Source organism: Lentinus tigrinus (genome assembly GCF_003813185.1).
Source record: "Lentinus tigrinus ALCF2SS1-7 unplaced genomic scaffold L226scaffold_12, whole genome shotgun sequence".
In the NCBI taxonomy this organism is placed as follows: Eukaryota; Fungi; Basidiomycota; class Agaricomycetes; order Polyporales; family Polyporaceae; genus Lentinus; species Lentinus tigrinus.
In genome coordinates, this window is record NW_027137921.1 from 592,152 (window position 1) to 619,114 (window position 26,963).

General features: G+C 56.3%; 12 protein-coding genes across 12 annotated transcripts; 8 read left to right on the forward strand and 4 right to left on the reverse strand.

The window, feature by feature from the left end:
• Positions 1 to 383: 383 nt before the first annotated feature.
• On the forward strand, positions 384 to 1,792 carry L226DRAFT_68940 (uncharacterized protein). The gene is made up of 3 exons (XM_067687159.1): positions 384 to 515; positions 577 to 693; positions 756 to 1,792. The coding sequence occupies exons 1-3, from the start codon at positions 496 to 498 to the stop codon at positions 1,657 to 1,659; spliced, it is 1,041 nt and encodes a 346-aa protein (XP_067535496.1). The 5' UTR covers positions 384 to 495; the 3' UTR covers positions 1,660 to 1,792.
• Positions 1,793 to 2,104: 312 nt separating this feature from the next.
• L226DRAFT_508545 (glycosyltransferase family 17 protein) lies at positions 2,105 to 3,695 on the reverse strand (the record flags this gene model as incomplete). The annotated part of the gene is made up of 5 exons (XM_067678179.1): positions 3,310 to 3,695; positions 2,505 to 3,259; positions 2,336 to 2,448; positions 2,251 to 2,285; positions 2,105 to 2,204 (listed from the first exon to the last, which is right to left on the reverse strand). Exons 1-5 carry the CDS (start codon positions 3,390 to 3,392, stop codon positions 2,105 to 2,107), a joined length of 1,086 nt encoding a protein of 361 aa, XP_067535497.1. The 5' UTR covers positions 3,393 to 3,695.
• Positions 3,696 to 5,549: 1,854 nt separating this feature from the next.
• L226DRAFT_571181 (uncharacterized protein) lies at positions 5,550 to 7,297 on the forward strand (the record flags this gene model as incomplete). Its single annotated transcript, XM_067684520.1, has 13 exons — positions 5,550 to 5,584; positions 5,637 to 5,710; positions 5,777 to 5,963; positions 6,016 to 6,077; positions 6,130 to 6,230; positions 6,286 to 6,383; positions 6,447 to 6,454; positions 6,514 to 6,660; positions 6,721 to 6,736; positions 6,800 to 6,833; positions 6,901 to 6,915; positions 6,976 to 7,010; positions 7,069 to 7,297. 13 exons carry the CDS (start codon positions 5,550 to 5,552, stop codon positions 7,295 to 7,297), a joined length of 1,041 nt encoding a protein of 346 aa, XP_067535498.1.
• Positions 7,298 to 7,530: 233 nt separating this feature from the next.
• Positions 7,531 to 8,906, reverse strand: L226DRAFT_560543 (uncharacterized protein). The gene is made up of 3 exons (XM_067683372.1): positions 8,747 to 8,906; positions 7,949 to 8,693; positions 7,531 to 7,887 (listed from the first exon to the last, which is right to left on the reverse strand). The coding sequence occupies exons 1-3, from the start codon at positions 8,846 to 8,848 to the stop codon at positions 7,568 to 7,570; spliced, it is 1,167 nt and encodes a 388-aa protein (XP_067535499.1). The 5' UTR covers positions 8,849 to 8,906; the 3' UTR covers positions 7,531 to 7,567.
• A 1,695-nt stretch (positions 8,907 to 10,601) lies between these two features.
• On the reverse strand, positions 10,602 to 12,032 carry L226DRAFT_68973 (uncharacterized protein). The gene is made up of 4 exons (XM_067687160.1): positions 11,857 to 12,032; positions 11,716 to 11,782; positions 10,776 to 11,658; positions 10,602 to 10,720 (listed from the first exon to the last, which is right to left on the reverse strand). The coding sequence occupies exons 1-4, from the start codon at positions 11,862 to 11,864 to the stop codon at positions 10,716 to 10,718; spliced, it is 963 nt and encodes a 320-aa protein (XP_067535500.1). The 5' UTR covers positions 11,865 to 12,032; the 3' UTR covers positions 10,602 to 10,715.
• A 1,239-nt stretch (positions 12,033 to 13,271) lies between these two features.
• Positions 13,272 to 14,217, forward strand: L226DRAFT_69098 (uncharacterized protein). The gene is made up of 2 exons (XM_067687163.1): positions 13,272 to 13,370; positions 13,430 to 14,217. Exon 2 carries the CDS (start codon positions 13,478 to 13,480, stop codon positions 14,078 to 14,080), a length of 603 nt encoding a protein of 200 aa, XP_067535501.1. The 5' UTR covers positions 13,272 to 13,370; positions 13,430 to 13,477; the 3' UTR covers positions 14,081 to 14,217.
• A 118-nt stretch (positions 14,218 to 14,335) lies between these two features.
• On the forward strand, positions 14,336 to 15,590 carry L226DRAFT_69014 (uncharacterized protein). Its single transcript, XM_067687161.1, has 5 exons — positions 14,336 to 14,396; positions 14,518 to 14,660; positions 14,735 to 14,790; positions 14,843 to 15,199; positions 15,255 to 15,590. Coding segments are annotated over exons 2-5 (498 nt in total). The 5' UTR covers positions 14,336 to 14,396; positions 14,518 to 14,659; the 3' UTR covers positions 15,339 to 15,590.
• A 1,164-nt stretch (positions 15,591 to 16,754) lies between these two features.
• L226DRAFT_69055 (uncharacterized protein) lies at positions 16,755 to 17,344 on the forward strand. The gene has a single exon (XM_067687162.1). The coding sequence runs from the start codon at positions 16,837 to 16,839 to the stop codon at positions 17,242 to 17,244; it is 408 nt and encodes a 135-aa protein (XP_067535503.1). The 5' UTR covers positions 16,755 to 16,836; the 3' UTR covers positions 17,245 to 17,344.
• Positions 17,345 to 18,015: 671 nt separating this feature from the next.
• L226DRAFT_545806 (uncharacterized protein) lies at positions 18,016 to 18,366 on the forward strand (the record flags this gene model as incomplete). The annotated part of the gene is made up of 3 exons (XM_067682369.1): positions 18,016 to 18,027; positions 18,092 to 18,191; positions 18,284 to 18,366. The coding sequence occupies 3 exons, from the start codon at positions 18,016 to 18,018 to the stop codon at positions 18,364 to 18,366; spliced, it is 195 nt and encodes a 64-aa protein (XP_067535504.1).
• Positions 18,367 to 19,612: 1,246 nt separating this feature from the next.
• L226DRAFT_535151 (uncharacterized protein) lies at positions 19,613 to 22,787 on the reverse strand. The gene is made up of 7 exons (XM_067680840.1): positions 22,082 to 22,787; positions 21,453 to 21,733; positions 21,196 to 21,385; positions 21,125 to 21,142; positions 20,711 to 21,028; positions 20,070 to 20,314; positions 19,613 to 19,924 (listed from the first exon to the last, which is right to left on the reverse strand). The coding sequence occupies exons 1-7, from the start codon at positions 22,379 to 22,381 to the stop codon at positions 19,897 to 19,899; spliced, it is 1,380 nt and encodes a 459-aa protein (XP_067535505.1). The 5' UTR covers positions 22,382 to 22,787; the 3' UTR covers positions 19,613 to 19,896.
• Positions 22,788 to 22,883: 96 nt separating this feature from the next.
• Positions 22,884 to 24,484, forward strand: L226DRAFT_535152 (uncharacterized protein). Its single transcript, XM_067680841.1, has 4 exons — positions 22,884 to 23,138; positions 23,200 to 23,899; positions 23,970 to 24,231; positions 24,292 to 24,484. Exons 1-4 carry the CDS (start codon positions 23,106 to 23,108, stop codon positions 24,380 to 24,382), a joined length of 1,086 nt encoding a protein of 361 aa, XP_067535506.1. The 5' UTR covers positions 22,884 to 23,105; the 3' UTR covers positions 24,383 to 24,484.
• Positions 24,485 to 24,558: 74 nt separating this feature from the next.
• On the forward strand, positions 24,559 to 26,879 carry L226DRAFT_535153 (adenine nucleotide transporter). The gene is made up of 6 exons (XM_067680842.1): positions 24,559 to 24,793; positions 25,335 to 25,355; positions 25,407 to 25,564; positions 25,624 to 26,162; positions 26,259 to 26,450; positions 26,518 to 26,879. The coding sequence occupies exons 1-6, from the start codon at positions 24,720 to 24,722 to the stop codon at positions 26,644 to 26,646; spliced, it is 1,113 nt and encodes a 370-aa protein (XP_067535507.1). The 5' UTR covers positions 24,559 to 24,719; the 3' UTR covers positions 26,647 to 26,879.
• Positions 26,880 to 26,963: the final 84 nt, after the last annotated feature.

Below are 26,963 nucleotides of genomic sequence, written 5' to 3' on the forward strand. Positions count from 1 at the left end.
AATACTGCGCTATGGCAAGCGTCATGCTATAGGTATCACATCTATACAGTTTTACTACTCAATATGCCTGCTGTCGGCATGCCCAGGCGCAAGACTCACAGGATCAGTAGAGCGCGTCGCGCGCGCGATGCGCGAGGCGCGATAACGCGTGCGCGTCTCATGAATCCCGTTAGCGAGCTGACCATCTTTTGGATGGGCGCCTGACTCAGCGTCTCAAATCGTTCGCAGGCGTTGCCCCTCCCCACTACTTCGCAGCTGACGGATTCTGGACAATGTGCGTAGGGCATCGGCTGGCATCTGCCTACCGCGAGTCTGCCTGAGACGATACAGGTGTGCCGCCTAGGCCTGATGCTTTCTTCTTCGATGTGGAAGACACAGATTCTAGTAGATGAGTATGTACTATGTAAGTCCGGAGGATCCCTATCGGGAGGCAAGCGCTGTTGTAAACTACGAACGAGCGCCAAGTGATCGATATGCATCTCTGGTCCGTCCACCATGGGTCAGTACTGGGAAATGTACGCAGAGTTTTAGTGATTCTCACACCCAAGACTCACATATATTCGCATTTATGTTCAGCTTCAACATTAGCAGGCGACAAGTTGGGGAGATCGAAGGCCGGGGTCTGAAGTTTGGTGAATTCTTCTTTGTGAAACAGGATTTCCTGGTTAGGAGCCTTACGATTCCCTTCGAGAGGTGCGTGAGGGTTGGTTCTCGTGCTCGACACTCAGACATGGCAGCTGAAATGAACACCATAGTCCCGAATTGTTGGCATACTACGATCTGGTCCCCAAACGGAGATACGAGAACGGTCTGCTATCCTTACCAGACGAACTCCTCCTCGAGATCATCGCATACGCGCGGAGAATCGCGACCCTCTGGGATGTCGCATGCTTTGCCATAACATGCCGAAAGATGCTCATCCTCTCGCGAGACTCCTTGAACTACGACAGGGCAGTCGAGGCCGCGCCGTGGTACAGCTGCCGTATCGCATGCATCGGCGACTACGCCACGGTCGACGACCTCCCCGACCAGATCATGAATGCAGCACAACGTGCCCAGCTCAAGAAGTTGAACGAAAAGGATTCGAACGAAGAGTCGGACGAAGAGTCAGACGGCGAATCGTATGCCGGGTTGTATTCTTACATGATCGGACGTACCGTGCTGTTCCACGGGGCGTTCGCTTTGCCAAAGGAGGCTCAGCGACATTTCTCCCGCGGCGATCAAGCCCTGTACCGTGCGGCTCTGTCGCTGAGCTATCCCAACCGAGACGACTGGGCCCTTTTCAACGTGACCAAGGAGGTATACGTGCGCGCGTCGGCCCTTGCGGAGCTCGCGGGCAAGCCGTCCGATCCACAGCCGTTCCTCCCGAGCTGCAGGGTGGACCTCGGACACGCTCTACTTATACGCATTGCGTGGTCATCAGATGGTTCACTCTCAATGCGGACCGACATCGACATACACCGTGGGCCGTGGGCGGGAGACCGGTTCTTCATCAGCACGATGGACAAGCCTCCACCGTGTTACAAGGCCTTAACAATGAAGGGATGGAGGGACGTTAGTGAGGAGATCGTGAGGGACCTGAAGGAGATCTACAACGGTGACGCCGAAGCATTGGGAGGACCAGTGTTCGAACAGGATGAGGATGGGTGGGAGTACTAGTAAACGGTGGGAGTACTCGTACTCGTACTTCGATCACGGGAAGAAGTATCCTGACACTGCGGCGTAAAACGTGACACCATTGCTCTGGGTGGGCTCGTGCTATAACATGTCCGAAATATTCTACTTTGTACCGGCTTTCCACCCCTCTTGGAGTTATATGTAGTCGGAAACGATACAATGCCCCAATCGCGTTCAAACAGCCGGAATTCCAGGAGCGATAAATTAAGCAGGATACAATACATGCTGCGATGGTACATGATGCAAGATGCAATGCTGGTGTGAGCTTTCCATTGATTTGAAGGATAGTGCGCTTGGCATGGCGAACAGACCAGAACGGCCAAATGGCAGGTGCGAGGCGGGTGCATCACAACAGCCCGGGCATCAGTCTGCGTTTATAGGTAGCAGCGTTGCCCTTAGGACCTCGTTGTCAAGACTCAACAGGACATCACGGCTCTCGTACGCAGCCGCCGGGCAAGAGGAACCTGAACCTGTCACTATTCTCGAGGAGGTATTTCGGCACATGGACAGCCGACGGAGTGCTGTTACTTGAGATTAGCAAATGTATGAGGGGAGTGGATTCTGGGTACCCACGCGTCCTTGTCCATTAGGGCAAGTAGGTCCTTCCACTGTGCTCGAGTGAGACGGATGCCAACCTCGCAACAAACAGACAACGCACCTTGTATGCTTCTGGCAGCATCCCGAAGATGTCCTTCCCTTCGCATATGGTCTGTTGTATCCTCTCCGGCTTTAGTAGTGAAGGATCGGTAACGCGATCCGCATGAGAGTATCCTGCAAGCCATCTTAGGACAGAGAGCATATACACGCTGAAGGCGAATGGGACGCACCAATCATCTTGTCTGCAAACTCGTGCAGATGTCGGAAGCAGAAACTGCAGTGCCAGCCCGAGTCCGCCAGCTTCAACTCCGCAACCTGTCCATGCCCGTACCCGCTCTTCGGCGACCCCAGCCGGTGCACCTGCGCCCGCCAGCTGCCCTCGCCCGCAGGCCACTCGAACGAGTACAGGTACTCGCGCATCTGCAGATGTATCGGGTTCGGGGCCTCGCACCTTCTCAGCAGCTGCATCGTATGCGCATACGGGATCTCGTCCACGTCCGAGAACAGGACAAGAGGGGGAGCCTTCGCGGGGTCGACGTGCTCTCGGAGGAGCGCGTCCATGTGTCCGCGCTGCGCGCCCTCGTTGACGAACGGGCTCTCCCCAGGTTTGAGCGTGCGCGCGTGGAAGACGGAGTGAACGATCTTGTCTGCGAAGGGCGCGAAGCGATCCGCGTGTTCAGCAAAGGTGAGGTTCTTCGGGATGCCAGTGAACGTGCGGTCGGCCTCGACGATAAAGAATTTGGAGACGACGGGCGCAAGCTCGTGCATCCGGATCTCGAGGAGGTCGAGCTCGGAGCTGAAGAGGACAGCGTCCCAGACCTCGGGCAGGTCGTTCTCGTCGCGCGGGTTCCAGTGGTGGAGGGCGCAGAGGTGCGCGTCGAAAGCAATGCCTTCAGCATAGTAATGAGGAAGGGTATCGTGGGGGCCGAGGGGCTTGTCCCAGAGTGGGCGCGTGGAGTAGGAGATGAAGTTGCGGATGCGTAGGCTGTCATGGGCGTTAGAACGCATCGGCGCGATGAAGGTGTGAGCACGCACCTAGAGCGAATGGTATAGCCTACGATGAGGAAGAACGACAGGCCAAAGGCGAAGGCATAGAGGGAGCGTCGTCGGACAATCATAGAAATCGGGGTAGAGCGACAAGGAGCGACGGGAGCAACGGTCGTCAAAGGATTCAGTGCCGTCAAGAACAAGAACGAAGATGGTTAGAGTTTATTGAATGCACAGCTGACACGGTGGATTATGTTGGGCGGCAGACAGAGCAGAAGGGGAGCATTGTGGTCCAGTACGAAGGCGGGAACAGTGGAGAAGAGCACTGAGCCAGCGAGCGCATGCCAAGAGACGGCCTGTACGGCATCATGGGCGGTGGTGAGGCGATGGTGGGCGCATCAATCCCGCCCTTCTCCTCCCGAAGTAAGCGCGTGACATCCTTGTCCCCAGCCACCACCGTGAGGACACGAACTGTAATCTCATACAGCTTCCAGACGAGCTACAGGTCCGGATACTGCTTCAGCTCGACGTCGACGATTTGTTGGTATGTCACAGGGTAGTCTGACACTCTGCTGATTTTGTGTATTCGATTATGCTATTTATTTTACTGAACTTGAGTTTGCATGTTCATACACAGGTATATCGGAAAGCTATTGAAGAGTTGGCTTATCTCCGCTACAGACTTGCGCCAGCTAGAACAGGTTTCCAGGACGGGACGCACTCGGATCCCTGGCAGAGTACGAATCCACTTGGTCGGAGGGCATCCCTTGCTATCGTTTCGACCAATCCAGCGAATACGTAGTCCTGTAAATCAGTGAAGGGACCATAGTCTATGTGGTCGACGACTCGACCCTCGAAGTACTCAGACCTGCACGCGTCCTCGCCGTCATTGTTGAAGAGACTTGACGCATCGACCTGCAGCATCCAGTCGCTAGCTGGAGGTCTATCTTCTCCGTCACCGTTGATGTCGACAACGATATTTCCGTTCTCACGATGGCAAACCTAATGGGAGGTTACGAGTACACCACTCTCAGCATTTACTACTCGTTATCGCACTCACCTCAGTATAGGTTCTCGCGTTGCTGCCCTTTTCTCCGATGGTGGGCGGCTTAATCGCGTTGTCGCTCGATGGAGATCAGGATGCTTACATATGCGCGTGTAGCTGGAGAACAGGCAGGCTCTTGTGGTTTGACAAGCTCTGCATGCGGGTGAGCATTCCCCTTGGTAATGTTGCGCGCGGACTCGTCAGCTGACTCTATGTTGATTCGCCCGGCTTGAGACGTACGCAAGTGGTGTATATCTCGGATCCCTCGCATGCGGTGACGATCGTGCATACGGATATCTATATAACCAAGCTTGGCAACATTACTCGTGAGAGCCGGAGGAGAGAGAATATGGCTTGTAGGATGTGATATCTGGGCCAAGGTCATCGTTGTCAGGCAGACCGTCAGTCTCTCCCTGTGCGAACCAGCTGTCAGCGCCCGGTTTGGCGGTGAGTTCATCCACTTGACAACGCTTTTGCACTTCTCTCTACCTATGCATAGCCACTTCAATGCCCTTTGATTGGTGATTGTATGCTTTAGGATGCTTCATGAAGCTGTGTTCGGTATGTATCTCCGGTTCACCAATGAGTCACATTCTGACATTTCGGCCAGTGAAGCAACGGCCGCTTGTAATTTGGATAGTGTACTGCCAGGGTCATGCAGAATGAATCCATCAAAACGATTCGCACGTTCACGACTACCACTGTGAGTCGTGACGACTGCGCCAATACAGCTGCACTCCGGGTCAAGATGTTGCGTACAACGACCACGATCAGGTGAGCTACAAAGACTGCGAAGTGTTGGAGCTATGATAATGTTCGGCGAGACCTGCGGTTGATTGACATTGGGCGCAGGACAACGGGCTGAGCACGACCTTGATCCCTGCAAACCTGAAGTGTCACCTCGTCGTCAACCTGAGCTTCTTCCGCCGTACGACTGAGGGTGTTGAACTCGGACTTACATCTACTCCTCTCACAGAGTGATTGCTGCCATTCAACTTGCGGGAATAATGGCGACCTAGGCCGGCATCACGCTTCGAAGATCACTCACACACTGCGGACAGCGCGGTCACAGGCAGTGAGACAACGGCTTTGTGTAATCAGATGCTGAAGAAGCATGTCATTAGTTGACAGCGATAGGGCGCGCAGTGGCTCGCTGAGGTATAAGTACCCCGGGGCCGGCACCCACGAAGAGCTCAAATTGCAAGCAGGCCTCGCATACTTACATTACTCCCCAGAGAGAACAATGGCTACCGACGTCGATTGGAGGCGAGTCAATTCGTACTTCACAATCACGTACTACCCTTACGAGTCTGAACGTGATATGTTACAGACCGCACTTCGAACACGCGGATACGTTTGTAGCGCCGTATGTACAGGGAAACCTCTTGATATTCGCGAGTGCATGTGAGTTCGCGCCCAGCCTCGAGTACCTGACTGGCCGCTTTCTTATTCCCGCCCACTCCAAAATAGGCGTATTTTACTATGACTACCTCCTCACCATACCGGATGAAGTGCGACTCGTTTGGGGCAGGCCCTTCAACCTCGCGACCGCGATATTCCTGTACTTGCGATATGCAATTCTGATACAGGCTTCGTTGGACGTCGTCAACAATGTCAACCTCACGTCCACGAGCACGATACACCTCACCGCTGACAGGTTCGTCTGTTCGCGCGTTCTTGCATCCTAGCCAGACTGACGGTTGAACCAGCTGCAAAGTGGTGGGCTTGTTGGGAGCCAGTGTTACCTGCGCGAGCTTCATAGTAGTCTCCGGTGCGCTCTTCAAGGCTTGAGAGTGCCGTGCTTACTGACCTCCTTCCGTCAGCATTCATTGCTCTTCGACTCACGGCGCTTTATTCGCGTAATTGGTACTTAGGCGGAACGCTCTTCATTTTGGGCCTCCTGAACCCGATCTTTCTGCAAACCGTGGGTATTTACTGCACGGGTGCTAGACTTCATGCGATGAATCCATATCGGACAGTGCGCGGAGTTCGGATTCTCCAGCAACGTGGTTGCTCCATGGCCTTTGCCACCGTGTCTCGGGAGAGTCAAAGTGGGCGGGACTCTATACTTTCTCGAGTGGGTCAATAGACATCCGCCGCTGTCCTGAAGGCATGCTAATGTGAGCCGGGATGCTTCTAGGCTTAATGGTCAGTACTCTACTTGGGATGGCCCGGGTATCTCCTTTGCTGACACCAAACTTCCATAGTATTCCCCGTGGGATCAGCAGTAGTCAGCATAGCGTACGAACTGTTCTGCCTCAGTTTAACAGCATACAAGACCTATGGAACCTATCGCAAAGCAAGGGGACTCAACGGAATGCGGGGAAGTCTTGCTTGGCTCCTCTTCCGGGATGGTAGGTTCACGCAGTCCCTTGACTCTCCCTTCGCATATGGCTCACCGCTTCGGTGTTTAGGTTCCATATACTTTGCGTGAGAGATCTCGCATCGTGCGTCCTGTACTGATGACTCATTGGTGTTCTGAATTGGTGATAGGGGTATGACGATCCTGTGGATATACGAGATCGTGGTGAGTACTCGCATTCAAGTTCTCTACTATTTGACGTACAGAGGAACTGAAAACAAGCTCTCGGTAGTCTAAGTTCGATGGTGTGCGTATCCCGAGTCGAGTATTGCTCACAATAGCGGCGGTAGTTGATGTTTTCTTTTAGCTCTCTGTGGAAGACGGACCGGTGCTTGGCAGACTGTGAGTTCTACACAGTGTAAGATGTTTCGGTTGGCGTGCTCACGACTCACATACATAGGCTCGTGCTGATCCTTACAACGCGATTCATCTCAAATCTTCGCCAAGGCGATGATGGCCATGACAGTATCCAGGACTCGACAGGGCAGTTGACCTCGACAGTGCAGTTCAATGTGACACTGTCCCAGTTCCCCCAAAGCGGTCGATTCCTGGGATCGCTTGGTGGCGAGCTTCAGCTCGACGAATCAGACGATCCCGGAGATGGAGACAAGGTAGACGAGCATGTCTAGGTCGATATTCCGACGTAGAGTAATTGCAAGGGAGCCATGCACCAACTTTCTCTCTACATCGGCACGATAAGTATCACGACACGCCTAGCGCCAGTTCTAGTGAGTGCCGGCACGCGGACTTGACGATCCTCCAGCTCCTGTGTCGTGTTCCGAGAGTGGCCCATTCGTTGCTACCTAAGGGCAGACGACTTCCTCATGGTGGGCAGTAATGCGATGGACACAAATATCCGTTGGTATTAAGTCGCATAGCTAGTGCTCATAAGTAGTCCTCTAGACGGATGGCCATCCCTTCCCATTAGGCACGTACGTGAGAGCCTCTCCGAGGTTGTTAGATATCAGCTCTCCTTCGTACGCTTTCAACATCCGATCTAACGAATCCCCTGCGCGCGGTGGTGGATGCGCAGCGTCTTCCTTTTCCTTCTCATCAGCTCCATCTTCTTTGTCGCCATCTCCTCCCATACTGCGTAATTGATAGCGTTTGGGGTACTCCACGGGCCGGACGATTTGTAAGACGCGTAGCACGATACTACGGGGGTCAGCCCGGGGGTGATTGCGTGCGTCCGGCCGTTCAGCGCACAGCATCACGGTCCCTTGAATACGAGGACATATCAGGTTTCATACTACAGATAACGATGGAAGCACACGGCGTACCCTTCGTGGGCAATGCGTATTGACCGTTCTTGGTGAGCCAGTCCTCAAGTGATACCTTCTGCAGATCCTTGGGCGTCAGGAACCACAAGCTCTTCGGTTTTTTGTTCTTGAAGTCGAAGATGAATGGCTGATAGAGCGAATGCAACACCCGCTCCGTGTTCGACAGTATGGTGAACCCTCGCGTGAGCTTCAGACACGAGTCATTCGTCTCCTGCGTAAGAAGGCCCTCGCTCTTCAGCTTCGCCACGATCGGGGCGTACTCGTCGAATCCCTTGACCATAGTGAGCAGGTGGAGTCGCCAGACAAGGCCGTTCGCCGTGAGGAGGTCCCGCCCGAGAGCGAAGGACTCCGGTTTTGGACTCCCCGTGATTCGGAACCTGATCTCCCCGGCCTCGGGCAAAGCCGAGGAGCTCGTGTAGTAGAAGAACCCTGCAGTTCCGGGACGGAAAGCAGTGTATGGCTGGTATCGGTATGGGATGACGGTTGGCATTCGCGAGAAACGACGCGACACGTTGAGCTGGCACGTATGTCCGGAAAGGTCGACGTAATCGGCTTCTGAGAGTGCTTCCGGGGCGAATGAGCGTGGGATGTGTTTCACGGGCTGAATAGCAAGTCGCTGGACCAAGGCTTCGGGGGATGAGCCGGCAGCGCGTTCATTTCGAAAGTACTTAAGGGCGCCCTCGATTTTTGAGGCAAGAAGGTCCTTGGGTTTTGTTTCATCTGCGCGAGTTGGTGAGGATACGTGCTGAGTTGAGTTAGAGTTGCCCATAAGGTTAATTATGCTATGAGATATCTCACGAGGATTCTGCGAGATGTCGTGGTGCTTTGAGCGAGACATTCGCGTCGCCAGGAGCTCCGGAAGATCCTTGCTGCGGATTCACCAGAAGTACCTGCTCGCATGTTTATGGTTGCGTGCCCGAAGGAATCCGATGCGCTGTGGTATGTTCAATGTAAGAGGAAATGCCGTGAATGCTGTCGTGCGGTGCCAACGTGGAGTGACAAACAAGGGAAAATCATTTAGCGCTCATGTGGCTGTTGTAAATGGGCGCCTGTCTGGCTTCGGCGCCGCTCGACTAGGACTAACCACCGAGCAGAACATTTGTAGAGGCCCTACACCTATTTTCCGGGTATTGACTCGTCTATATAGTAGCCGGATAATTCTCATAGATCCAAATCTGGTGGAAAGCTGAGCCGGGCCGCCGTCCACAAGGTGGTGGCTAGGAGTTACACGTTGTCGCAAAGTTGGGCGCTTTGATACGTTCGGATAACAGTAATTGTTGCGCAATACGCGGTCCACCAATCATAAATACATAGTTCTATATCACTTTACTTCAGATAGCTATTGAGTAATAACGCATGCGCCCACTTATACATCCACGAGCCTCGTGCGATAGTCACTGGTCGGCCTCGGTATCTCACCATTTCCCCAGGTGTAAAGTCCAAAACCTCACACATTGGGGATTCCAGAGTAGATGGCCCTGACGCGAAGACACCCAGAGGGAAGTCGATAGCCGAGCCAGCTGGATGTGTGAGAATCCAAATGCCGTCGGGTCTCCGCTTGAAGGAACGGCATTCATATGACAACTGCTTCGTGACATCTAGACATCGCAACCCCAACGTTGGATATGCTTGTTCGAAACAAATCAGGACAGAACCTATGTACGTTCATCAGACATTTGTTCCCATCCAGACCGGTCAAAAAAGAGCGGACGTACCACTGGTCGGCAATGCGATCTGAAGCTCCTCGATCCCGGTAGCACCGTCTTCTTCTGATGCTATGTTGGCCGCCCGACTAACGAGGTGGACAAGCAACCGTGAGCTGGTCGTCCTCATAACGTGTTCGGACGAGACCGACCACATCGCGAAGTTAGGTCTCAGTCCATCAAATTTCCAGACAAAGGGTTGTTTATAAGAGTGAATCACCCGGGCCCTCTCTGAGGGAACAGTGGGCTTGCCGATCGCCTTGGACAAGTTTGCGATGCGGGACAAAGCCAGTATCTTTGCTTCATCCTCGGCGACTCCCTGTCTGCCCATCAAGTCAATAAGACTTGCGTACGAACGTTGGCTGAGCATGTGGAGGAGTGATATACTCCAGGGAAGACCGACGGAAGTGGAGAGATCGCGCCCCAGTGCAAAGTGTTCGGGTGTCGCTCCATGAGTTACGCGGAACCTGAGTTCCGCAGCCAAAGGTGGATGAGCTCCTGAATGTGCACAATAGAAGAAGCCGCGTGTCCCGTTCGGAAATGGGATGATCTCGCCAGCTGCGTTTCTCGAAAACGATACGTGTGCAGCGCCAGCTGTCGACGATGCGGATCGGAGAACACAAGTGGCCCGTGAAAGCTCCACGTAGTCGGAAGCGGTGATCCCGGAAGGATCTAATGAATGGACAGTATGCTTGATAGATCGGCGAGCCGTCTTGTTGTTCTGAGCACGGGCGACTTGTTTGCCAAGCTTGGGACATATAATTTCAGCACATCAAGCAAAGATTGGTCAGACAAAAAGAGACGTACCTGCCGAAAGGTTTCTCCGTTCTCCAGCATATTATGCGCCGCCTGGGAGGCACGTGTATGGCGCCCTAACCTGAATGGAATACCAGCAATCTTCACAAGGCGCCCTGCAGAAAGCTGAGGGCAGAACAGAAACTGTGCCCTGTCGTGACTGCGACCCGGGCGAGATACTGATGTGAAGGATTCGGGAGACAGTTGCAGACAGCGCAGGACAACGCCGTCTCCCTCCGGGTCGGGCTCCAGACAGAATACACCATGATCTACGCTCCTCAATCAATCAGCCTATCGACTTAGAGCTGAAACTCGGTGTGAACGCTTACCGTGCGGTGGTTCATGGATAGTGATAGGCCTCAACCAGTCCTCCTCCGTGGGGCGACGTCTACGCGCGGCCATTACAGTGCGCACGATCATCTCCATGGACGAGATACTGAAGATCTCATCGGTGCGCAGTCTTTCGACACCGGTCCTGCTGACGAGATACAGAAACTCGGGATGTCCCTTACCAAACCCAGTCTCGCCGAAGGAATAGCTGAAGGGCTGACCGAAGGCGTACAAGACAGCGGGTTTGTCTGACGGCCATGCAGTGAGGTTAAGGATGCTCCGATGATCGGCGGCTTCGGAGTCGTCCTCGATGTTGTATCGTTCAACGGCCCATCGATCTTCCCGATGACGGTGAAGAAGATCAGCACGGGCGGGAATGAGCCCATCTTGCTCGAGCCGGTTGACGATGGGAGCGAACTCATCGTTGGAAAGTAGGGCCAACAGAGGAATATGCCAGGGAAACCCATCCTCATTAAGCATGTCCCGCCCCAGCATGAACGACTTCGGAGACGCCCTGTCCGTTATCCTGAACCGCAATTCCGTTGCAAGTGGTAGCGTAGGATGGGTGGCGGCGTAGAAGAAACCACGCGTCCCGGATGGGAATGGTGCGCCAGAAAAATCCGAGTAGTGCTTCTTCGACGCAAATGGCCTGGGAGAGGAGATGATGGCACTGGTAAGGTTACGCTTCTGCAGTTTGATGTAATCGCTAGCGGACAGGGAGGCGGGATTGAGCGATGTCACACGGGACAGACGTTCGACTAGGGGACTGGGGAGAAGACATTTCGACTCGGAGTCGTCCAACAATCCTCGTATGCAGTCTGATAAGGCGAGGTCCAGGGTGGAGAAGGCTTCATTGCCTTGACGATTCACATTGGAGAAGCGCTGCAAATCTCATGAGTAGGTTCCATGTTACGGTAGTAGAGCATGCGAGGTAGTTACATAGTATCTGATCCAAGACTCCGAGCCGCATACCCGACGGAGCTTGTCGAGGCCTCGCCACTGTGTCCTTCAAAAATGCAAACCGAATGTGTAGTTGGATTCGCGAGATTCACCAGTTAGGTCCTTGTATGCAGTACTCACCTGAACATGATGCTGATCGATGCCGAGTAATGATACCTCAGCCCCCCTGGTTCAGACTGATCCTCGATTTACGCGCAATCAGAGCAGTTGCTTGCACGACACAGCAGAATATGTTGGTAATAGATGGTATTGGAACACAGTAGTAATTCGTACGGTAGGAGGATGACCGGGACCGGTGAGCGAGGCTCGAGCGACAACGCCCGCGCCTGAGGGAATGCGCAGCCTTCGGCGCTCCGGCCCGAACGTACCCGTTCCTTCCTTCCTTCCACCACTACTTATGTACTGGACTACCCCATGCCCGAAGTTGCGAAGATGAACAGCCCAACATGAGTATAGTATGACTAGCAGGTTTTGCAGACAGGAGGTATTCGAAGTTACTAACAGCGCGGGGTGGCAATCCGAAACATAAATTCCATCCAACGAGTCTTTTTCACCTAGTTACCCGGTACCGCTTGAGCACGACGTTGTTACTTCAGGTCTTCGTGCGATTGGCCATACTGCCCGCTATGTACTGGAGCATCCTCCGATTATCGGACACATGACGGTCTCCGGTGAGCAACGCTGTCCTTCCAACGCAACTACATAGGCACTGATTATGCCGATGTGACATAGCGCGATTTCGCACTGATATTGGGCCCTACCTCACTGAATGCTTGACGATAATGTTAGGTTTAGGCTCAGACGGACCTTGGCCGTGACAGGGTCCTGGTGAGTCTGTGATCAAGTTATCAAGGTATGCGAGTACGACTGCGCTCCATCTCGACATGTTCGCCGTTCTCGGCCTTTTACCCTCCACAGATCAGCTCGAACTTCCCCGTCGCCCAAAGCAGATGCAGGAACTACCCATATCATCAGGCCCACATCCGCCGCACATCTTGTATTAGTACTTTACGACATGCATGCCCCCTTTCTCGCGCCACGAACTATTGTGTTGCCATCGGGGCTTAAGTTCGATGTATTGCGTTGCCTCCTCGGTCCCGGATCCTTGGATTCTCGACATCCTTGTCGCCACCTGCATAACACCATCGTCAACATGGCTCCGAAGCCGTATGTCCGCAGTACAGAGCTCGAGGACGGTCACGATAAACACCAAGCAGCCAGTAATTACCAACCGTGCGTCTGCGCCTCACTCACGCTTGCACCTGCGCCTGACTAACCTCAGGCATTCTTCCTCGGCGCTCTTCGGTGCCAAGCACAACATTTTCATCTCTCTCATCATCGCGCTGAGCCTCCGTGTCCATCCTTGGACTCTCCCGAAGGTGCCTAGGGCCAGTGTCGATGCGTGGAGTACGGCATCTCCACGTGCATTCGTGAGCACGGCCGCCGCATGCGAAGTGACCGCAGCCAAGGATCGAGCGAGTCACTCCGACTTCCTTCTCGTGAGCCCCATTCTTCGACTTCGACGGTGGGCGCGGTCGACTAGCCCTGAAGATGCAGTGACATTCCACGCTTCAACGCTTCTACAAAGATTGATGTCAACCTACCCTCACTCCCGGTGGATTATCAGTGCAGCGGTATTATTTCTGGTTAGCTACGCAACTCCTCTCTGACGTCTCCTCTATCCAATGCCCAGACGCTCCCACAAGAAGCCCGTGGACCGTGTCGACGCGGGTCGATCTGAATGCGTGCAGTTTGCCGTCTGTCAACGAGCCAGGTCCCTTCCCCGACGGTCGCGGCCGACGAGCCCTGGAGATGCGGTGACGTGCGTCGTCGTCGCTCCATTCCTCCTCTCTGCCTCTTGATCCTGATCTGCAACCCGTTCATTTTGGGGCCTTCCGCCAATTGCGATGCAGGACATACACGGTTCCCTTGGCCATATTCAACGCCGCCTCCACCCTCAGCGACACCAGGCCTTCGCCGACTCCCGCTATGTCCACTGCGTAACAACCATACGTGGTTCGGACAGGAAGCAGCAAGCTCTCCGTCGTCCGAGAGCTTTCCGTATGTGAAAGCCCGTAAAGCCCATATCAAGATGCGTCCAATCATACGTACCGCTTGCCGGCAACCCTTCGTTTTCGCGCATGGGCGCACACCATGGTTTCGTCATTCCTCTCACCCGTCGCCCTCAAGGCCTTCCAGATGCACATGCATGGCGGTTTCGGACGGTGTTTCCTGGCCTAGAACCCGGCCGCTACTGGTTCCTGGGAGCATGCGGCTGCGAGCCCTAGCACCTTCTCTACCCGCACACGCCGCCGTGGCGAGTTTCAGGATGCATGATCGTTGAGCCAACCTTGCTCGAGCGTGACATCTCCTTGGACGGTTTCGGGGCACCGACGACCTGGAAGTGACGTCCTACTTACCTAGGATCGTCTGCGCCACGGAGATCTGGCGGCGGACGCTCGAAGCGGAAGCACCGCGAACCAGGTGCCCGGTCCATCGCGCGAATCTGGAAGTGGTGCGTGTTAGCCTCAGGTCTAGGCGCGTAACTGAGACTGCTGTCTTTCAGAGTGCATAGTGCAGGATCACCCTCATTTCGTGGCAGTCTCGATCAGGATTTGGCCCTGACTGAACTCTGTCGTAAACACCCCGAAACGCTCCACGTGCGCACAGTACGTACACACTTGTCACTACGTCTACTGCACCAAGCAGGCTGATGAAAGCACAATATTGCAGTGGACGAGCGCGGACGCAGCAACTTACTAACAATTACTGTGGACGCAGAAGATCGACGCGCGATCAGCAGAACATTCCATGCAAACGTTCTGGCGAGCGGAATCGACGTCGACGCGCTACGCCTGACGTTCTGCGCGGAACTTCCAAGCTCCCGGCTGCCGATTACGCGGCGGCCAGATTCGAAGTCTGAAGTGAGATAGCTTCGCGGCCCCGATCGAGTCGAGGGTGTTGCTAATAACCCTTGCTAACCTCGTCTTGATTGCAGTGCCAGGGCCTTGCCACCGTTGTGCCAGAGCTGTCTCCAACAGGTATGCTGGGCGAGTGAGGCAGGTAGCTTTTGGATTCGGGCGAGGTCTGCTCACTGGGTGATCAGGTCATACCGTCTCCGTGCGCATCCCGCGATACGTGTAGCAAAAACACACGAAGAGGGTTAGCGCGATCGACGAGGACGGGTTCGACGGCGCCGAGCACGGCACGGCGGTATCAATGCGACGAAACGCGTCGCTCACCGCTTAGTCTGTTCCACCCTGTCCTCCCTTCCACTTTCGTCCTTAGTGTGCCACTCCGGGACTCCCAGCTGGCTGGAATCGGAGGCCCACCCAGGTCCACATCAGGACGCAATTATCGAGTAGCATCATGTCGCCGCCACGCTGACGCTCTCTGCAAGGGTCGGCGTGGCTGCGGAGAAGCCCAGACTTTCGCCATAACGTTTGGCCGTACTATTCGGAAGGTATGTATTCAAATTGTTCGTCGGGTGAGTCGTGACTAGTAACGGCCGTAAGTAGAGGGTTGGGAACGGTGCAACCACTATTGTGCAATCGACTGACAAGCGGTGTCATACGTACAATAGGTCCGTATTCGCCTCGTAACGGCAGATAGCCATGGCAGGGAGAATGGAAGACGGGTCCGGGATTATTCCTATGCCGGCACTCCGCGCTGGTCCCTGGACGTGAATAGCACACGGTTTCGTGCGTCTGGACGTGCGGATTCGACCACATATCAAAGTCGCGCGCGGCGAGTCTCGACTCTCCTGGCAGTGACTGTGACTCTGCACTGGCCAGATCCGGGGCAACGGGCAGGGGGATCTGGTGGCGTTTCGTCACTCGTGTCGCGGCGACATTGCTTAGCTCTCTGGCTCAACGTTTCGCCTCAGGTTGCAGACGCTATGATGTCAAAAGAAGCAGCGTGAGTGTTTTGTTCCGTGCTCACAGCCTACAGGCCAGTCACAGAGCCACGGCAACAGGCCGTCCTTCGGTTTTCGCGTCCTCGGAGGAACGGACTTCGGAGGGGGACGAGTCACGCTCGTGTGGGTCCAAAGAGACTGGCGTCGGTGCTTTTAGCAGCTGAAACGGCTCGGATATCGCGCTACGTGACTAGTGCACACCAAGAAGGCTCTCCAGCGCAGATCGATGACGGCCTGCCAGCTGGCGAGCGCGCACGTGGCCGGCGACCAGGGACAATTGCCACGCGAGCTCGGCCGGACGTCGCCTCGAAAAGGCTCCCGTCAGAGCCGGATGCCGGTCCTCGGGCTGCCATGTGCCACTGCCAAGGAGCCGACGCCCGGCGACTGACGGCACAGCCATCTGCCGCTCAATCTCGAGCCAAAAATTCAAATCCGCATGTTCAGCCAGTTCATCTGCGATCTCCCTGTGGCCGCCCGCCGATGGTCGTTTCAGACATGCGTATGTCAAGCAACCACCAGGCCCACTGCGCAGTCCTGTTGCAATTGTCCTTTGCAGGGCACCATCCGCCAATGTGACCTCCCGACGTCGGTCGACGCTTGATATGGCCACGGCGACCAGAAGCAACCCCCGTCGCAGGTGAACCCGCGTGTGCATGCCACCCGCTTGCTCCCTGTTGGAAGTTTCAGGCCCCGCGAGCAGCGACGCAACTGATAGCCTTCGTGACGCGATGACGTGTCGGCGCACCGCTCCCAGCTCAGGCAAGGTGGCTGTAAGTACACCAGTAACTCCCGATGTTTGCTAATCCGCGGCTGGTATGTCTAATGGCGATGACGCCTAGCTTCCAGGCTGTAGGGAGCCCAGGAGGCCAAGAACACCCCACATCGTTTGAGGCCACAGCCGACTCACATATTCACGCTGCCCTGCAGTGTCGGTCTATTGCATCTGCGTCGAGTGTGGTCTAGATCGCAAAATTAACACAGGCGGAGGTCCGGCCCCCGCAACCCCCGCTACTGCGGCTCCTCTCATCGTTTGTCATAGCCAGTCTCTCGTACTGGGCCTCTCAGCCGTGACAACTGCCAGTGATAGGTAGTCCCGGAGTAGGAATCTGTGACGCAAACGTGTGCGCGCGTGAGTGCGGTGACTCGAATCAGCCGTCCATCCAGGATGGACCTTAATTCGCAGAATGGCGATGAGAAGTCTGTTTGGGCCCTGCCTCATCTGTTGCGGTCTCTTGCCTTGCCCACATCTGCGTCCGGTGGGCGCGAATCCGGACTCGTGTCGCAGCGCCTCGGAGGATGCCATTGCTTATGCCAGTGGGCGTGCGTACCGCATCCGTCACGTAGACATTGAAGCAACTCGATTGAGGTTTGTAGTTTGCATTGACTTGGGTGCCCGATCCCCGGTTCCAGGATGCACGTTCGCGCTTCGCAGCTTCTGGTGCGAGGCTGCCCGAATCCCTGGATCGTTAGCCTCGTTAGGGGCGCGGGAGCGAGCGAGTCCTGGTCTAAGAGCGTGGGACGGCGACCGCCCCGCAGCCGGGGCCATCTCTAATCGGGCGTCGTCGTCGGATATCCAGATTCCATGGTGCTGAAACGCGTTACGGCGCGGTGACGGTGACCGGTGACGGTGACGGTGGCCTCCCGCGTCCTGCCAGTGCCCCGTTCCCGCTCGCCCCGTCGCGGGTAACCGTGTTCGTTTCTGTTTACGCCCTAGCGCTGCATAGCGTCGCGGCCCTTCGTTCGAGCCTAAGGCCATGCCTATACAGTTGTAACTGTCGAGGGCCAGCACCTGCTACCTGTTCCACCCACGCGCACGGGAGTGCGGGCCACGGCCTGGCGGCGACCCTGAGTGGGAGTGGGGTGCCGCGCAGCTGGGCTTGCTCCGACGGACCCAGCAGATGGTACGCGTTACCCGTGGCCTGGCAGGTGCGTCCTGGCTCCTGAGAATGAGCAACTCAGATACGCGTCTCATTGCCCTTGCCCCGATCCAGTTCCGCGTGAGCCAGCGCGACTGGCCAGCAGCCAAAGCCGAATATTGGCACTGATGCACCATCGTCACCACTCCCCGCACAGCGACCCAGGACCGCTCCTGCGCATGCGCGTTTGCCCGGGCCCGCGGCCAGGTCCATATAAGCTCGCGCCCCGTCGGCTCTGTCCAGCCCACACCTCCCGAGCACCCGCCTCCGCCTCCGCAAGCCACCTTTGGCCCTTTGTCTCTCTTCTCTCTGTCTCTTTCATCCTCGTCCCGGCTTGAGGCCTTACTATAGCCTTTGGCACTTCGCATTAATACGCTCCGAGCCCTAGCGGTCCCCGCCCTCCACCACTAATTGCACCCGCTCCCGCACAAACTAGCGTTCGAAACCATGGACCCGAGGGTGCGTCGTTCTCCGATGTGTGCTAGTCGCGACTGTGCGCTGACCGACGCCACTCCGGCCACAGTACCAGCAGGCTCACTCCGCCCGCACCGACGAGTCGGACGGGGAGACGTACACCCCGCGCACGCCGCGCCGCACGCCGATGGCGTGCACGTTCTGCCGTGGTACGTACCTTGCTCGTTCCCCTACCGGTCGCGAGGACCCTCGCAGTCGCACGACGCGCTCATTGACGACGGTCTCCTCGTTCCTCCGACAGGACGCAAGCTCAAGTGCGACGGGCGCCCGATCTGCGCGAACTGCAATCGTCGCGGGCTCGCCTGCGCGTACGTCCCTGTGTGAGTACCTCCGTTTCTGCAGCTCTCGCCTCGGGATCTGACCGCAGTCCACCATCTATTCGTTCTGTTTGTTGCAATTCGCGTGCATGCCATGCCATATGTAGCTCCGCGCAGAAGTGAGCGGTTGACGCGCGCACTTGAAGTCGGAAGTGGGAAGTCGAGACCGCCCGCCACAAGCCAACGCTAGCCCTCCTCGTAGCGCGCCACCCCGCCCACTCGCAGGCCGCCTGCCTACCGCGTAACCACCACCACCGTTTCCACCACCGCTTTCGCGACCACCATGACCACACCCGCACACTCACGTCTCGGCTATTAATTTCGCTCAGCGCGGGCGCGCTCTCGACTCCGTTCGGTCTCCCACCTCCTCCGCATCCGTCCGCATGCTCTGGCTTGCTCTATCTACCGCTACCGTCACACGCTCCGGCCCTGGCCTGGATAATATCGACCGTTTTCCTCTCTCCCTCTCTCTATCGTTCTCTCGCAACTGTTTTATCTGTGCATTGTTGTTCAACCACTTTCGCCCTGCTTTGCTAGCCTGCCTCTCTCCCTCTCCTCATCTCGTCTCGCCTCGCCTCCACCATCCTATCTCAACTCCTCCGGCATCGACGTCCCACATCCCACATCCCCGTCCCAACCCTCGCGCCTAAGCGCCTTCTTGGATATCGCACCATTCGCCGCGCCGTCCACAAGCGACGCCCGCGCGCGCACCCTGTAGCTGTAGTTTACTAGACGCCCTGTCCTTCGCGCCCCGTTGCATTAATTCACCGCCCGCCCGCTCCGAGTCCCCGAGCCTCTCTATGTTTGTCGAGCACTCGGCGTCACCCCATCCCGTACTGATATGCCCACTTAATCTGGCTAGCGTAGTATATATAGTCCATACAGTCCCCAATCTATCATCTGAATGAAATACAGTATTGCCAACGTAATCGCGTCGACATCCGGTATGAAATCGCGGGATGCGGCGACGATATATGTATATGAAGTACGCCCAGTTGTCTTGTGTCCGCCTTGCCATTCATTGCAGGGCTCGGCCGGGGATCGTGACATGACGAGTTCTCCTCACTTCTCCAAGTGCACTACTTGACATCCAGGCAGGCGCAGTCAATGAATTCGCCTCTTTGCCGGCACTTCGGTGAGCTCACTGATTCAGATGTGGCCTACCTAGCCTCACTTCACGTTAAATGGTCCTTGTCCGGACCTTGTTGAGATGCGCCACTGTATTGGACAGCAGGGACATGGGAAGAACAGGTACTGGCATGACGTGACCGCGCAGGCCTCCAGGATTGTATATACATACATATGACATCCCAACGACGAGAAAAGCTAGAGTCAGGAAATATGACGCACATTACACACACCGCAGAACCCGACACACTGATCATACACCGCTCCGCAGACCGCTGTACGCAGTACAGCACCAGCACCAGCACGTGCAGCCCACCCGCCCAAACGCTCCAGACAGACTCGAGCGTGCCTGTCAATGTCCAGGTTTCAAATACCTCCAGTCCAACGCCTGAAATAGCCGAAACGACCCTCAGGCGAAGCCGTGATGATGCAGGAACCTGTCCGCAATGTATCTCAGTAAGCATCTCAGCCACCCATCCACGGCCACGGCCACGGAAGACACAACCGCCATGGCAGTACACTGTAATGAACTTGAACCACGGCGATGGTCCTCCACACACAGACTGGGCGCAGCGCACGTACCTCTGGTTCCCGTTCTCGAGGTATCCCACCGTGGTGTTGTAGTCCGCCTCGTGCTTCTCTGCGTACCCCGGGGGCGCATACGACCGCGGCACGACGCCCGCCGCGTTCACGGACACGAGCGTGACCGGGTGGGAGACGAGCGGCTCCTTCGCGCTCGAGCTCGAGCCCGAGCCTGAACCCGAGGACCCCGAGGGCGACGCGGGAGCCCAGCCGGGCGCCTGGAACTGCAACAGCGCCAGGACGTACTGCAAGGGGTACCGCGGGACACAGATCGTGTTATCGTGACATTATCATGTGGCGGGTCAGTGTCAGGATCGTGGTTTCGCAATTAGCATCCGGGGTCGACAGGGCAGAGAAGTCGAGACCGCAAGCGGGGGAGCAATTGTCATCGAGGTTATGTCGCATCGGAGGAGGCCGACATCGGGTTCGTACCCGCGCAGGTCGAGGAAGGGTATATGACAAAGTCCGGGCGTTGGGAACCATGGGACAATGTGCATTGGCAGAATAGGGGGAATCAGCGATCGGCGATGGCTCACGTTACGAGAGCAGTCTCGCAAAATGAGGACGACATTCCGAAAACTCCGGCAGTGCGGGGGCGGGGGCGGGGAACTTGGAAAATCAAGAGCTGGAAGACGACTTACCCGAACGGAGAAACGCGGGTACACGAATCCGATCTTGAGCGACTTCTTGACTTCGAGCTCGCCTTGGAGGACACGCGTGCGGGGCTCGGGCGCACCCTCCGCCGACGGCCAGAAGAAAGCACTCCCGCAAACGTCGGTGAAGGAATTGTTGCTGCGCCCGCCCTCGATGTCTTCGGATATCGCATGTGAGCCGACCAGACGGAAGCGGGAGAGGACGACCCGAATTGCTGAGGGTGTAGCGAGGAGGTCCAAGGCCTGCTCATCGCTACCTTTCACTGTGAGCGTGAGCGGTATTGGGCTACCCAGAGGGAAAGTAAGCTACGTCGAAGAATGGATGGCGTCGGCCGGATGGCAGACATGGGGGACATCAGTATCACGGACGGTATTGAGAGACATTAGGTCGATAGCACTCACCGGCGTAGCAACAGCGAGCTAGACAATTCGTCACTCGAGGTGTCTGATACATGATATGACGGAGAACGCACGGTGCATTCCAGCTCGACCTTGCGAGCATCGAAGACAGTGCCTGCCACCTTCACAGACAGCAGAACCTTCCAGCCCTCGGGGTCCCCTTCGGGACCTACGAGAGGAGAGCCTTCGCGGTAGGCGAGCTGACGCAAAGCCGACGGAGGCTGCGCCCGTGTAAGTGGGACATACGCGAAGTTTGTGGTCAATCTGTACGCAATCCCACGTGGGTCAGAACGACCGACGGTGCCAGTAGTGAAGTCTGGGGGAACTGTACGTCTGGTTAACCCTGAAAGAACTCCTCTTGACCGTGACCACCAGCCTATAGTCGATGTACGCGGGGCTCGCGCGCTCGGAGAAGCTCGGCGGTAAGGGATATATATGGGCCTGCTGCTTCTTGCCTCGCTCAGACACGCTCGTGTCGGCGGGCAACGTGATAGAGAAAGGCCACTTCTGCTTTCCGGTCGTCTTGGACGATGCTGTCTTGCTCCACAATACACTGTTGATGTCAAGGAACCTGATTTCTTCCTGACCGACAGCGGTCACTCCGGCTAATAACTGAAAATAAGTGATCAATGACGGGATGAATATGAGGGGCGAAACAGCATGTACAATGCAGAACAAACATGACTGGTACATCTGGATGGCGGATAACAGACATCCTTTGTTCTGCATGAAGGATTCATACTCGAGTGACATCACACGCGGCCCTGTGCGAACCTTGGTGCAGAATGCTCAGAGCAGAGGAGCTCATGAGATGCTTGGAAATAGGCTGAATACTGAATATGGGATACAGAACGAGAGTGCAACAAGGCCAATGTCGCGCGACCAACGCTGCCTCCGGACCATTCATCTCGTCCCGAAGTCTCGACAGCTAGTGATATCAAGAGAGGAAGCCGTACTCACAGATACGACGACATTCTTCGCCCCGCCCGCCTTATCGAAGTCCACCTCGACCTCCCCTGCGATAGTATCGCGGGAGTAGAAGAGCGGTAAGCCCTTGCCCTCCTTCGCCCGACTCTTGACCCTCAGCCATATCCAGGGACGCCCCTTGCTGTCCTCAAGTTGATGTTCCTGCTGCACGAACTCCTCCTGGGAACGAACGGTGTAGCCTGGGAGCTCCTGATCCGCCAAGTCTGGGTCGATGGTCGGCGGCGGCGGCGGCACGAGGTCCTCGTAAGGAGGTGAAGCACTTTCCGCAGCCATCGTCGTGGAGAGGATAGAGGCCTGAGAAGAGTGGTGGAAAGGACTCAGGAGAGAGAGCTCAAGTCAAGCAGCTAAAGCGGCAGTATCCCAGGCACAGAGTGTTGACGACGCTCACTGGGTGAGAACATGCTGCTTACAAGGCTCGAGAGGGGATAACCGCTACCGCTCGGGATGCAGATAGCTAAGATAGTCACAGGTGTTTAGATGCGCTTCGAGACCCGCCAGTCCTGCCTCCGAAGCATGTGGTCATCGATGCGTGTGCCTGAGAGGACGGTCTTGCAGACTACCAATTGGATGGGGTGTTTCTCCGCTGATTCGTATGCCTAGATGACTTTTGCGTTATCTTTTTGTTGTCGACAAGTACAGAAAAGAGGGCGAGGATAGAGATCTGAGTGATGAAAAGACGCGACATGGACCATGATGGAGGTATGTGCCAGAGAGCGCTCGTGCGTATTTGCGTCACTACGCGGCCCGGCGCGTCCAGTTCCCTCTGCATTCGTGACTTGCTTCTTGCCACTTCGTGTCATAACTCTCTGGGCTCTACTGTGCTCAGGCGACCGCGCTTGGATACCCTTGCGATCCTTGTGCTGCAGGTGAGGACTTAGTACTTCCCACTGTCAACGCGCCGCCCGCGATGCACACCATGTGGCGACGACTTGCTGGGGAACACCTCCCGAAGAGACTGTCATTTCGTGGACCAAACTTCAGCGTTCCAAAACGCTGTATGTACACAGAAAATTATGCAAGTTTTTCGCCGGTACGTCAGCCGTATTGCTGCGCGCGCGCAAGAGGTGACACTGACACCGAGGGTGCACTAGCGTCCTCGAGTCTACGGTCCTAATCCCGAAACACGACCTGTCCCGCTCCGCACGCTCTATCCCGAATGGCTGAGAGAGGAAGACTACGTCGACCTCTCGGACGCACGAGGTATCATTGTGGATCCTACGTCAGGTGTCTCGCAAGGTCACTCGTACACTGCCCCATACATCTCCTACGGGAGGTCCGAACGAACAGTGAACGAGCAATGGTTCATCAAGTACTTCCCGTTCCCCGTGAACACGCGCGGACACTTCTACTTCCGCGTCCACCCCCAGTTCCCCATCGCCGGCGCCCTGCGTTTCCGACTGACGCAGAAGCCCGACCCTCGCGGGGAGACGTTCGCGCAAGCGCAAGACCTTCTGACGCAGTATGGCACCCCATGGCAGATACCGCTCCTTGCGCTGGCTTCCACCTCCCGGTATGACGTTGTGCAGGAAGCGCTTCGACTGGACGGGTTCTTCCCCGCCGGCACGTTGGAATTGTGCCAAGACATGTGCGAGCGGGTAGAGCAGAGGAAGCGGGTTGGGGCGTTCACCCAGTTCGTTTACAACACGCGGAACCCCTTCTATCTGGATCTGAAGAGGACGAAGACTGGCATCACCCTGGTCGGGCAGAAGGATCTCATAACATTGGATCAACGAGAGCTGTTCGGCGGCGTGAGGCGAGACAAGATCAAGTCATATCTCAACCCGTTCTACTGTATGCCTCTCGCCTTTGGATCTTCGATGGAGCCGTTACTAATTGACTTGCTTTGTCGGAACCTCCGTAGCGGGGATCATCCTGTGCCGTTTCGAGGCTGCTGAGGGTCAAAAATCGGTTCACATGCGCGTCCTCCGCGTCATCGAACCTGTTCGTATGCAAAGGCGCTACATAGGCCCAATCAGCCAACCTGTCGTAGGCGACTACATCCGATACTACGGAAAGCCGATGCCATTCTTGGCCGAGGGCAAGGACGGGAGCCCCGGGGAATACAGCGCGTGGACCTATCGTGACCCCACATCGCCCTACGCCCATCTGTGGGACTGGAAACTGTGAGTGTTTGTCTGCGCGTAGTGTTCGGGAGTAGAGTGACTGACAGGCGATCTTCTTAGCCTCATCAAGCGGGCCAGAAACCAGGGGGTGCATCTGCCGTGGGATAAGGAGGCAGTCCCTCCTCCATCGGCGAAGAGGCTGAGCCTGTAGCCCGGGGGATGCTGGGTGTGGTGCATTACGGTACATTAATTAGTACTTAGAGACTGTAGAGTACTGTCGGCGGACCAATCGCAGTTGTTGCAGTCTGAGGTTAGGGTTTGAGGGATTGCACGTGAAGGCGGAAGAGAGGAAGCCGGGGCCGGAGACCGATTCCTGCTCTCGTCCGAAGCGCACTCCGAGGTCATTGGCCAAGCGTCCTGGTGCCCCACGGGGTACAGTCCACTCGACTTGTACATATATCGACGCTCTCCGTTCTTCCCCCTCCCCCGCTTTTCTTTTTGCCAATACCCCTCTTCTCCTCATCACCCCGGCGGTCGCGCACGAAACGATGTCCAAACCGACGCAGCTCACCCCGTTCGGCTACGCACTGGCCGGGGCACTGGGAGGATGCTTCAGCAACGCGTGAGTGTTCCATTCAATGTCGTGCACACTCCTCGGCGTTGGATCCCGGCTCGGGTCCAATAACAACATCTCTATTCGCGTCCATCTCCCATCCAAGTCTGCTGTTATGTCTCCTGCCTTGACCGTACTCTCGTTCTGGTCGCTGCACATATCCTCGTTACCGTTGTCTGGAGTCATGGTCGCCGAGGACCGGTGCATCGTTCGGTTCCGGTCGCCCCGCCTGGTCAAGTGCATGTCAGGACACGCTTCTATCGTAACCATGGCCCGGACACACTGTCGAGCACTGACCGCGTCCGCAAGCTGACATTCGCGTCAAGGTATCACTGAGAGCGAACTCATCGGTGGATGAGACGCGTGCTGACGGAGCAGCGCTGCGAGCACAGTGGCCTTGACAAATCTGTGGTGTAGGAGGAGGAAGTAAGCCGGCTTGAATGGTGATTAGCGGCCTGCACATGGCGCTGCTCTGAGTTGTTGTGCACGCGCTGGCTTTGCTCCCGTGTAAACCACAAACACGTTACTGACCACTTCTCGTCACCAACAGCCTCGTTTACCCTCTCGACATGTATGTGCCTCTGCCCTCTGCAGCATGAGGGTAGTCTGACAGTCAACGCAGCGTGAAGACGCGCATACAGGCAGCAACCGCAGAGTCCGGCGCGTCAGATGAAGAGAAGCTGAGCATCCTCGGCGTTCTCGAGCGCATCCTCCGCGAAGAGGGCTTCATGGGCTACTACAAAGGCTTCATGGCCACCATGCTCAACACCTTCTCCATGCGTAAGCATCCTTCTCGAAGCCTTATCCGGGGCATGCCGATGACGTCTTGCCTCCACTAGAATACGCGTACTTCTTCTTCTACTCCTTCGTCCGCTCATCCTACATCAAACGTCTCGCTGCAAAACGTCCAGCAGGGAGCGCAGCGCCCCCGCTCAGCACCGCGGCGGAGCTTCTCCTCGGCGCAGCCGCTGGTGCCATGGCACAGATCTTCACCATCCCCGTCGCAGTCATCGCGACGCGGCAGCAGATCGGCCGCTCGCTCGACGGCCCCAAGAAACCCAAGTCCAAGGGCAAGGGCAAGGCCGCCGAGGGCGACGTCGAATCCAACGGCTCCGTCTCGGACGGAGAGGAAGACGAGTACGACGACTCCTTCCTCGGGGTCGCGCGCGAGATCATCGCGGAGGAGGGCGTGTCGGGTCTCTGGCTCGGGTTGAAGCCCGGTCTGGTGCTGACCGTGAACCCGGCGATCACGTACGGGATGTACGAGCGCGTCAAGAGCGTGATGCTCATCGCAAAGGGCGAGACGAACGCGAACGCGAAACTGAGCCCGTGGATGGCGTTCACGGTCGGGGCGCTCAGCAAGGCGCTCGCCACTGTCGTACGTCTCTCCCTCCACCTACCTTGCCTTCCTGCAGGAACGGCAGTGCGATTTGCAGAATCCATTGAGCTGACATGATCCGCCGTGCGGGAACAGGTGACGTACCCGTACATCATGGCGAAGGTGCGCATCCAGGCGCGTTCGGCAGACGCGGAGGACGCGGAGGAGGAGCACCTCTCGCTCCCCAAGCATAATAAGCCGCACCACAAGTCGGGCCACCACCACGTCGGCGCGCTGACCGTCCTCGCGCGCGTCTGGAGGCGGAACGGCTTCCTTGGCTGGTATCAGGTGCGTCTTCCTGTCTTCCTGTATGTATGTATGCGTGGATGGAGCTGACAGTTTGGCTTCTTCGCAGGGTATGAGTGCGCAGCTGATCAAGGCGGTGGTCACGCAGGCGTTTTTGTTCATGTCCAAGGACCAATTCGAGCACTGGGCCCTTGCGATCATGGTCCTCTTCTACCGCTTGCGGAGCGCAAAGCCGTGATGAGGGGAGCTGAGTGCGATATTCTCTGGTCGTGTAGTGGAGGCTGTGGAAGATTTTTTGTGTATGGTGTACGGTGTGAGGTAGCCGATCTAGACATAATCTTATATTCTGATTGGATACTGGATTGGATGTCGGGATTTGCAACAGCAGACGCGAACCCTTCGAAACATATCATGGCCGCGGTATGATAGGTTGACTACCAAGTTCTACTAATATACTTCTTTTTCATGCGGAAGCACAGCACCGTAGGCTTCCCGGGGAGGCCTGAATCCGACCGGATGTAAAGGGTGAGATTGCCCTTTGGTATGTAGGATGTA